Source organism: Stomoxys calcitrans, chromosome 1 (assembly GCF_963082655.1).
Source record: "Stomoxys calcitrans chromosome 1, idStoCalc2.1, whole genome shotgun sequence".
NCBI lineage: Eukaryota > Metazoa > Arthropoda > Insecta > Diptera > Muscidae > Stomoxys > Stomoxys calcitrans.
The window spans coordinates 219298167-219308948 of NC_081552.1; the positions used below are offsets into that span (position 1 = coordinate 219298167).

The following is a 10782-nucleotide window of genomic DNA, read 5'->3' on the forward strand; positions in this document are numbered from 1 at the left end:
TATTGAGAAGAGCAGTGTTGAGATTTGGCGCAAGCAATTTTAAATTATTTAAAAAAAAAAAATCTCAAATGACACTCACAAACGAAAGGAAAAAGCAAATATGCGTTACCATAATTGCTGTTTTCTTAGTTATTTTTGCAAGTGTTTTGTATCGCTACTTAAAATACCAGCCCCACCAGGTGCCTAAGATCAGAATCACGACGACTACAACCACAGTTAAACCTCAAATAATAAAATATTTTGGTAAGTTTCTATAAGAAATCATTTGGAGAACAAGTAAGAAAATCTTTTGTACTACAGAACCTAAATATGAGGATGGATTTATTGAGTTTTTGCCTGATCCTCCATCTAAAAAGGTGGTGACTAAAACTGAAGCCTCACAAAATACAACAAGAGCTGTTCCAAAACCTGGTTTAGACCCTAGCGAAGGTTGTTTGCATTGTCTTTGTCAAACTATTAATGGCTGCCAACCTGTGAAGTGTATGAAGAATTACACCTGTGGAATTTATGAAATTTCCAAATTTTATTGGATTGATGGTGGTAGACTGACCGTAAATGAAGAAAACTCTCCTAAATATGCAGACGAAAAAGGAGAAGTTGGAGGTAAGCAATAATTTTTAAGCAAGGATAAAGGCTCGGCTGCGCCTTCTTTAACTCTCTAATATATTTTTAGGGTGGGGACACTTCGCCCTGAATGTGGATATCGAATTCGTGCCATTGTAGCCTATGACTCTGAACTCGTTCGAATCCGGGCGAGAACATCGGACAATGCGGTGGTTATCCCCTCTTAATGTTGACTACATTTGCGAGGCACAATGCCATGCATGGTCACTTAAAAAATTTTCCCCAAAGAGATGTCGCACTGCGGGACGCCACTCGGACTCGGTTATAAAAAAGGTGTCTTTTCATTTAAACTTGAATCGGAAAGCACTCACTGATGTTTGAGAAGCGTGCACCTGCTCGGTTCCTGGTGTTTTTAAAAATTATGATAATGCATTTTTAGGGAGGGATAGCACCTCAGACATTTCCACTCACATATGGATATTAAATTCGTACTACACTTTCAAATCCCTTTAATTTGAGCCCCATATTGCCATGGCCTGTAAATATGATCCGTTTCGCACTTTGCAATAGAAAATAGATATCAATTTCGTTCTTTATTCCCAACAAAAATGAAGTTCAGTTCAGGGGTGCTTTAGAGCGTATCCCAAAACACTTGGCTCCAAAATTGGATATCAAATTTGTTTTCTACTCTCAAGTACCTTTCATTTGAGTCCCATTTTGGGGTGGACGATCTCCCATTACTTGGACCTAATGTTTTATGCCATATTTGTAATCTACTGCCTAATACTTTTCATTTGAGTCCCATATTGACATGAACTTCGAAAATATCTGTTTAGAGGAGTTTTGGGGTTGGGGGGCCCGCTGGGTTTGTTTGTTTGTCGGTTTGTATGTTTGTTCCGTATAGACTCAAAAATGGCTGAACCGATTACCTTGAAATTTTCACAGATTGTGTACGTTGGTCTGGAAAGAAACATAGACTTTATATGTCTTTGATATCAGGAGGGGGACGGACCCTCCCCCTTGCCACAAGAGTGCTACCCAAAAATAAAAGTGAACCGATCGGATAAATATGGGATTTAAATGAAAGGTATTCAAGAGTGGAATACGAATTTCATAATAAAAGTTGGATCCAAGTACCAGGGGGGCCGCCCCAGCCCCAAAATCCCATAAAATGGGTTTATTTGACGATCATGACAATAGTGGACTCAAATGAATGGTATTCGCGAGTAGATTACGAATATGGTCAGGAAGAAGGTAATAAGAAGCTTTAAAATTTATTGATAACGGAAGGGGGCGGACCCTCCATCGTTACCCAAAAAGCAGCAATCAAAATGAAAAGTGGGCTGATAAGGACAATATGGGTATCAAATGAAAGGTATTGGAGACCAGAAAACGAATTTAAATTTGTTTCCAAGTACCCAGCCGCAAAAACACCTTTCCAACGGTCCATATTTACTGCCCATGGTAATATGGGACTCAAATTAAAGGGGTTTGGAAGTGCAACACCAATTTGATATCCATATTTGAACCGAAATGCCTGAGGTGTCATCCTTCCCCTAAAAGGCACTTCTCAATACCCTAATTTTTAAAAACACCAGGAACCACGCATGGACAATCTTCTCACACATCAATGAGTGCTTTCCGATTAAAGTTTAAACTCAGTCATAGGGACCTTTTTTATAGCCGACTCCGAACGGCGTCCCGCAGTGCGACACCTCTTTGGGAAAATTTTTTAAATGACCATGCATGGCATTATACCTCTCAAATGTCGCCAACATTATGAGGGAATAACCACCGCTTTGTCCGATGTTCTCGCCAGTATTCGAACGCGTGCGGCGTCATAGGATACAATGGCTCGAATTCGATATCCGCATTCAGGACGAAGTGTCCCCTATCTAAGGAATCCTGTTGAGTTTTTTTAGTCCTAGGGGGAATATGATAAACTATGTACACATTTATAAGGCGTCTAAAAAACACAAACTGTAAACTGCACCACTACTGTGGCTGCAACAAAATGTATAGTTCGACTCAGAAATTCTTCCTGATTCGGCTAAGACATGTCTGTATGTCCGCAAAGCCTTTCTGTGCCTTTTGGTCATATGTCGTCTTTTTTACAAACAACCTGGAGATCGCTTTTGTTACCCAATCCCTTTGCTTCGGTTACAAAAGCGATTTCCACCTAGATTACAAAAAAACAAGTAAGAAGGCGTTAAGTTCGGCCGGGCCGAACTTTGGATACCCACCACCTCGGGTATATATGTGAACCACATTTCGTCAAAATCGAGTGAAAAATGCATACCTTAAGCCCCATAGCAGCTCTATAGATATCATCCGATTTAGACCAAATGCTTATAAGTACAAGTCATTGATCAACCGAGAGATCGGTCTATATGGCAGCTATATCCAAATCTGGACCGATCTGAGCCAAATTGAAGACAAATATCGAAAGGCCCAACACAAGTCATTGTCCCAAATTTCGGCGACATCGGACAATAAATGCGCTTTTTATGAGCCCAAAACTTTAAATCGAGAGATCGGTCTATATGGCAGCTATATCCAAATCTGAACCGATCAGGGCCAAATAGAAGAAAGATATCGAAGGGCCTAAGGCAAATCACTGTCCCAAATTTCAGCAAAATCGGATAATAAATGTGGCTTTTATGGGCCAAAGACCACAAATCGGAGGATCGGTCTATATGGCAGCTATATCCAAATTTGGACCGATCTGGGCCAAATTGACGAAGGATATCGAAGGGCTCAACGCAACTCACTGTCCCTAATTTCAGCAAAATCGGATAATAAATGTGGCTTTTATGGGCCTAAGACCTTAAATCGGAGTATCGGTCTATATGGCAGATATATCCAAATTTGGACCGATCTGGACCAAATTGACGAAGTATGTCGAAGGGCTTAACGCAACTCACTGTCCCAAATTTCAGCAAAATCGGATAATAAATGTGGCTCTTATGGGCGTAAGACCATAAATCGGAGGATCGGTCTATATGGCAGCTATATCCAAATTTAGACCGATCTGGGCCAAATTGACGAAGAATGTCGAAGGGCTCAACGCAACTCACTGTCCCAAATTTCAGCAAAATCGGATAATAAATGTGGCTTTTATGGGCCTAAGACCATAAATCGGAGGATCGGTCTATATGGCAGCTATATCCAAATTTGCACCGATCTGAGCCAAATTGACGAACGATATCGAAGGGCTCAACGCAACTCACTGTCCCAAATTTCAGCGAAATCGGACCATAAATGTGGCTTTTATGGGCCTTAGACCCTAAATCGGAGGATCGGTCTATATGGCAGCTATATCCAAATCTGGACCGATCTGAGCCAAATTGACAAAGGATGTCGAAGGGCCTAACACAACTCACTGTCCCGAATTTCAGCGAAATCGGACCATAAATGTGGCTTTTATGGGCCTTAGACCCTAAATCGGAGGATCGGTCTATATGGCAGCTATATCCAAATCTGGACCGATCTGAGCCAAATTGACAAAGGATGTCGAAGGGCCTAACACAACTCACTGTCCCAAATTTCAACAAAATCGGATAATAAATGTGGCTTTTATGGGCCTAAGACCCTAAATCGGCGGATCGGTCTATATGGGGGCTATATCAAGATATAGTCCGATACAGCCCATCTTCGAACTTAACCTGCTTATGGACAAAAAAAGAATCTGTGCAAAAATTCAGCTCAATATCTCTATTTTTAAAGACTGTAGCGTGATTTCAACAGACAGACGGACAGACGGACAGACGGACAGACGGACGGACATGGCTAGATCGTCTTAGATTTTTACGCTGATCAAGAATATATATACTTTATAGGGTCGGAAATGGATATTTCGATGTGTTGCAAACGGAATGACAAAATGAATATACCCCCATCCTTCGGTGGTGGGTATAAAAACGACCGATGGACAAACGGCAAAGAAAGGATATGCGGACGTATGCACAGTTAGATAGAATCGCAGTGGTACTGGCAGACGATGATAGGTTGCACGGATCAGAGAGCTGAAACTGGGTAGTCAACGTATATATGCGGAATTTGTGGTTGGTAAACTTGGAGCAATAGGTACCGGTTTAGGCAAGTTTTGGTCTACTGATAAGTCACTCCCGAACCCCGGTAGACGGGACTACAGGACCTCAGTCACATTTGACGACGTAACCATGACTGATCCGAAGAGGTGCGCAAGGTTGTTCAAACGTCAATTTATTGTTCATCGTGAGAGTGGCAGGGCAAGGAGGAGAGCCATTCGTCGTATCCCTGATCTCCGAGCCGATGGACAGCCATCACAATTTACAATGGGCGAAGTTACAAATATCATCCGTGGCGCCAAATCATCCAAAGCGTTGGGCCCCGACGCCATCTCTACACTGATGTTAAAGAATCTGGATCAACCTGCAGTCGAATATCGTACGACTGTCCTCAACATGTCTTTGGACACTCTTATAGTCTGGTAGATGGGCAGAGTGATCCCGGTACTGAAGTCTGGAAAGGATCCGAGTAAGGGGGAGTCGTACAGACCGATCTCCCTTCTCTCACCAGTAGCAAAGAAGCTTAAGGCATTACTACTCCCGAGCCTCCTTGGAAAATTTTCATCGCCGAGCATCAACATGGATTCCGAAGACTGCATAGCAACAACTGCTCTGCATGCCATCACCGCACAAATTTGACGTGGCTTCAATCAGACCAGGCCATGTGATAGGAAGGTCCACGTGTCACTGGACCTATCGAAGGCATTTGACATGTTTAGTTATGCCAAACTTTTTGAGGGCATCGCTAATACGTCCCTCCAGCCAGACCTGAAACGCTGAGTCGCGAATTATCTGTGTGATCGACATTCATTTGTGGAATTTAGGGATAACAAATCGAAACACCCTAGAGTGAAACAGAGAAGTTTCACAAGGCGGGGTGATATCTCCGGTACTGTTTAAGTTCTACCTATCCTCCATTCCACCCCATCCAAACGGCATAGAGATTGTACGATCATGGTATCAGGCCCCTACCCATTGATGACATCTAACTCCACGAATTTGCCTCTTATTTTGCTGCAAAAATCTTCAGGCACGTTGTTCACTACAAACACGTATGAGGTGCGTAGGGAGCTGAAAGTGATGGTCGACGGAGTGACAATTCCGACTATAAAGTGTTGCAAATACTTGGTGTGACATTTGACAGCCCTTACAAATTCTTCTCATATGCCACAACAATTTGCGATAAAGTCAAAAGTAGAAACAAGGACTTCAAGTCACTTGCCGGCAGCACTTGGGGAGAACATAAAAAATCCTTTTTGCTGTGAATGAATAGCGGGTGAATGTGGACCTTGGAGAAAGACAGCCTCCCATTGCACATGAATAAATTGACCTTCCCTCGGCAAACCAGAGTAGTTCTGGCTCAATAACGATCCGGCAGAGGCAGCCGCCTCAATTACTACAGAGCACGGATTGATGCCAACGTGCAGGATGTATGTCCCGACAACACACATCACCTGCCAGCCAGACCCACTCGTCTCGGACCCAGATTCCTCTGGACGCACCCCATTCAACAAAATCAAGCAGACGAAAAATAGAACACAACATACAGCTACAACAACAACGACAGTAAAAAATGTGGCCTGAGAACGGATAGAGATAACTCCTTAAAATGGTTAGAACTGTGGTTTTATCAAAATCATGTGAAAAATTTCAAGGCCCTAGGAAGACCAGGCACCTCCTGCCCTAAAGTTGGTCATTTCGAAAAATTGTTCGGGCTGTCGCATAGGATAGGTTAAGTTAAAGTGGCAGTCTGCCATCAAACTCACTAAGACGTTTTCGTCCCTTGTGATATCACAGGAACAGGAGAAGGAAGATGCCTTCTAGATCCTACCGTTAAACCATCCAGATCGCGTTAAAAAGCCCAATAACTTGCGAATGTTCAAATTCGCAAAATCAGACAAGTTCTCAAAGAAATGAGAACCTAAAGTGAAACTCCTTCTGACTGCTAGTGCGGGACACACACACAAAGAAGGTGTTCTATAGTCTCTTCTACTGCGATGTCCTCACAGCTTCTGCAAATGTCTTAACTTGCAAACTTCAGTCTGTAAGCAAGTCTTCCGATCAGACAGTGACCTGTCATGAAGGACACAATGACTGAGACGTCGGTTCTAGCCAGCGACATTAAAGCGGTAGACCTCTTCAAGTCTAGACCAGGCCGTAAAATTTTATAATCCCCACAACCCCTCTTTGTAATTATCTGTCTCCCGTTGCCTTCGGGCCTGATGCTGAAGACTTAGCTTACATGTCGCTACAGGCATTCCCACAGATTCCAGTATCCCTGGAATGTGTCAGGTTGTTCCTAGTCTCGCAAGCTCATCCGCTCTGCAACTCTCTGGGATATATATGGGGTCTGGCACCCAGAACAGGTGAATTTGGAAGGGTTCAGCCATCTAGTTGTGAGATCTGCGACAGCCGAGGCCAGTTTTTGAATTCTGAAATACATTCTCCAAGGTTTTGATGACTGTCTGGCTGTCTAAGAAAATATTTATGCCAATCGTCGTTATGACATTACATATAAGCCATTCCACCACTTCTTTAAGATCATCAGAGTACACTGCAAAGCCTAGCTGGTCCTCTAGTTTGGAACTATTCGTATAGAATCCCTATGAAAGCTCTATTACCAGGGATATTGTGGTACAGCACTTTTTTATCAAAAAGCGGCTCAGGCAGTGTGCTTGGGATATCGAGCATTGTATCAAGGATAACACAGTGTCCATAGCCACCGCATGACCAGAGGAAAAGCTCCCTTAGCCTCACAGCAGCGGTCGCAACATTTTGTCTAGCCATGATGTCCAGCGGTATTAGACATGGCATTAAATTCAGTGCATCGGATGGTTTCGTCCTCGGTGCGCAAAGTAGGCCACCGTTGTGCAGAGGTTAGCATGTTCGCCTATGACACTGAACACTCGAGCTCGAATCCCGTCGAGAACATCTGAAAAAATATTTCCTCCATATGCTGGCGACATTTGTGAGGTACTTTGCCATGTAAAAATTTCTCCCCAAAGAGGTGTCGCACTGGGGCACGCCGTTTGCACTCGGCTATAAAAAGGAGGTCCCTGAGTTGGAACTTGAATCGCACAACACTCATTAATATGTGAGAAGCCCCTATTCCTTAATGGAATGTTCATGGGCAAATTTGCATTTTGCTTTCTCTCAAACACTCCAAGTACTACCTCGTCTTCTTTTACAAGTATCCTCGTAGTTCATACCACGATGGTCGAAGATTACACTATAAAAGACACTGATACTAACCGTCTTGTTACATGGTTCTAAGGCATGGGTACTTGTGAAAGCAGATGAGGCAGAGCTTGGAGTATTTGAGAGAAATATTCTTCGTAACATATATGTACCTGTTTGCTTTAATGGAGAATATAGGCGTCGTATGAAACCACAGCTGTATGACGATGATAGCATAGTTACACGTATCAAAATACAACGGCTGCGTTGGATAGGTTATGTTGTCAGAATGAATGAAGAAGCTCCAGCAAAGAAGACTTTTGAAGGCAAACATGGTGGTACACTCAAACCGGGACGATCAAAATCCCGATGGATAAATCAAGTGGTGGGAGACACCTCGAAACTTGGTATCAGAGAATTTAGAATGAGCACAGAAGATCGAGGGGCTTGGAACGCGCGTTCGGCTAGTGGAACAAATGTTCTGTCATAGCCAATTAAAGTAATTATCGGGTTGCCCAAAACGTAATTGCTGATTTTTCATATAGTCGGCGTTGACAAATTTTAAGCATTAATAGAATTGGATCGTCATGTAACTGAGCATGAGATAGGAGAGAAGTTAAATATACCAAAATCAACCGTTCATTATCATATAAAAAGTCTTGGACTGGTGAAAAAGTTTGATATTTGGGTACCACATGTATTGAAAGAAATTCATTTAACAAACCGAATCAACACTTGTGCACCTTATGCACCTATATGCACCTTAAACGCAATGAATTCGATCCGTTTTTAAAACGAATCATAACTGGAAATGAAAAATGGATTGTTTATAATAACGTTAGTCGAAAACGATCATGGTCCAAGCATGGTGAACCAGCTCAAACCACTTCAAAGGCTGATATCCACCAAAAGAAGGTTATGCTGTCTGTTTGGCGGGACATTTTGAGCTGCTTCCAAGGAACCAAACGATTAATTCGGATGTTTACTGTCAACAATTGGACAAATTGAATACAGCCACCAAGGAGAAGCGACCAGAATTGGTCAATTGTAAAGGTGTCATATTCCACCAGGACAACGCTAGACCGCACACATCTTTGGTCACTCGCCAAAAACTGAGTGAGCTTGGCTGGGAACTTTTGATGCATCCACCATATAGCCCTGACCTTGCACCATCAGACTACCATTTATTTCGATCTTTGCAGAGCTCCTTAAATGGTAAAACTTTCGACAACGATGAGGCTATAAAATCGCACTTGGTTCAGTTTTTTGCAGATAAAGGCCAGAAGTTCTATGAGCGTGGAATACTAAATTTGCCAGGAAGATGGCAAAAGGTTATCGAACAAAATGGCTATTGTATATTTGATTAAAGTTCATTCTAAGTTTTATTAAAAGTGCATTTACTTTCTTTTAAAAAATCCGCAATTACTTTTTAGGCAACCCAATATGTATAAATAAAATATCATTTCTAATAAATTTGATAGTTTTTCGTCCTACTTAAATATTAAACTCTCAAATATATATCAAATAAAACTATCAACAGTAACTTGGAGAATATTCCGTTATTTATTTTCAACAACAAAACCTCAAGCCTATAGTTAAACACACAGCATTGGGGCGACCACCTGCTGGGGATTTAACGACATAAATTTACAATGCAAATTTTACAACTTTTTTTCCTTCACAATATTTCAAGCCTGTTTTCCACATAATTGACTTTGTTATTTTTCTTTGTTTTGTTGTTCTTGTTGCCTTAACTTTCAAGTTTTTTTTTTTTGCAGATTACCTACGATGTGTCAACAATGAAGAGTGTGCCCGATATACGGTCATAAAGTACATGCAGCTTTACCAAAGGGATTGTAACAATGATGGCATCATCGATTGCCGCGATTATATACCACTGCATTTGTTGGGCCCAAAAGGATGCCGGAGCAAACCGCTAGCTGTCTATCATAAAATGCGCATGAAATCATGTTTGCTGCAGTAAGGCAAGGCAATCAGCAAAAAAAGAATTTGGAATGGTAATTTTGCATATGATTTCCACCAATGCGATAATAATTAAGTCATTAACAGAGCTAACATGATTGTTTTGTTCAATTATTTTTCTATGGAAGAGAAACAAATGGTAATCGAATAAATCATGTGAATTAATACAAATGGTATTTATGTGGCATATGAATTAATTCTGCGGAAAAACAAGCAGCTACTATGGGCAGATAAGAGGAATTAACAGGAAAAAGAGTTATCAATAAAGTTAACATTGCTATTTGATTTCAAGCTCATTTTTTCCAAAAAGGTCATTTGGAAAATGGAAATGAAATTTCCGTAGTACACCGAAATAAATATAAAACAAAAATTGAAACAGAAAATCACGGGCCAAATAAAAGTCACACTAAATTCATGAGCTAAAGAAGTGACATTGGCAGATCGATTGATATGGGATTATTTTTAAGTTATGGACCAAAATGCAAAATAAAAATTTAAAAATTTTTTCCATGAACATTCCACTAAGGAACAGGGGAAAACTTCTCACATATCAATGAGTGCAGTCCGATTCAAGTTTAAGCTCAACGATAAGGGGCCTCCTTTTTATAGCCGAGTCCGAACGGCGTGCCACAGTGCGACACCTCTTTGGAGAGAAGTTTTACATGGCATAGTACCTCACAAATGTTGCCAGCATTAGGAGGGGAAAACCACCGCTGAAAATTTTTTCTGATGATCTCGCCAGGATTCGAACCCAGGCGTTCAGCGTCATAGGCGGACATGCTAACCTCTGCGCTACGGTGGACTCCAAATCTCAGCCAAATCAAATCGGCTCAAAGTCAAAACGGGAGATTGGTTTATATGGTTGACATCTCTATTTTTACACCCACCACCGAAGGAAGGGGGGTAAATTAATTTTTTCATTCCGTTTCCAACACAATGAAATATCCATTTCCGACCCTATAAAGTATATGTATTCTTGATCAGCGTAAAAATCTAAGACGATCTAGCC

The 10782-nt window shown here is 41.5% G+C and overlaps 1 protein-coding gene across 1 annotated transcript; it reads left to right on the forward strand.

Moving 5' to 3' along the window:
• LOC106091337 (uncharacterized) lies at window positions 1–9949 on the forward strand. The gene is made up of 3 exons (XM_013257825.2): window positions 1–243; window positions 301–603; window positions 9569–9949. The coding sequence occupies exons 1-3, from the start codon at window positions 69–71 to the stop codon at window positions 9772–9774; spliced, it is 684 nt and encodes a 227-aa protein (XP_013113279.1). The 5' UTR covers window positions 1–68; the 3' UTR covers window positions 9775–9949.
• Window positions 9950–10782: the final 833 nt, after the last annotated feature.

Bases quoted from the DNA above. Each gene is read 5' to 3' on its own strand.
- LOC106091337 (XM_013257825.2), top strand. From the start codon at position 69: ATGACACTCACAAACGAAAGGAAAAAGCAAATATGCGTTACCATAATT. The intron at 244-300 runs GTAAGTTTCTAT...TTTGTACTACAG, and splicing joins TCAAATAATAAAATATTTTG to AACCTAAATATGAGGATGGA. The intron at 604-9,568 runs GTAAGCAATAAT...TTTTTTTTGCAG, and splicing joins CGAAAAAGGAGAAGTTGGAG to ATTACCTACGATGTGTCAAC.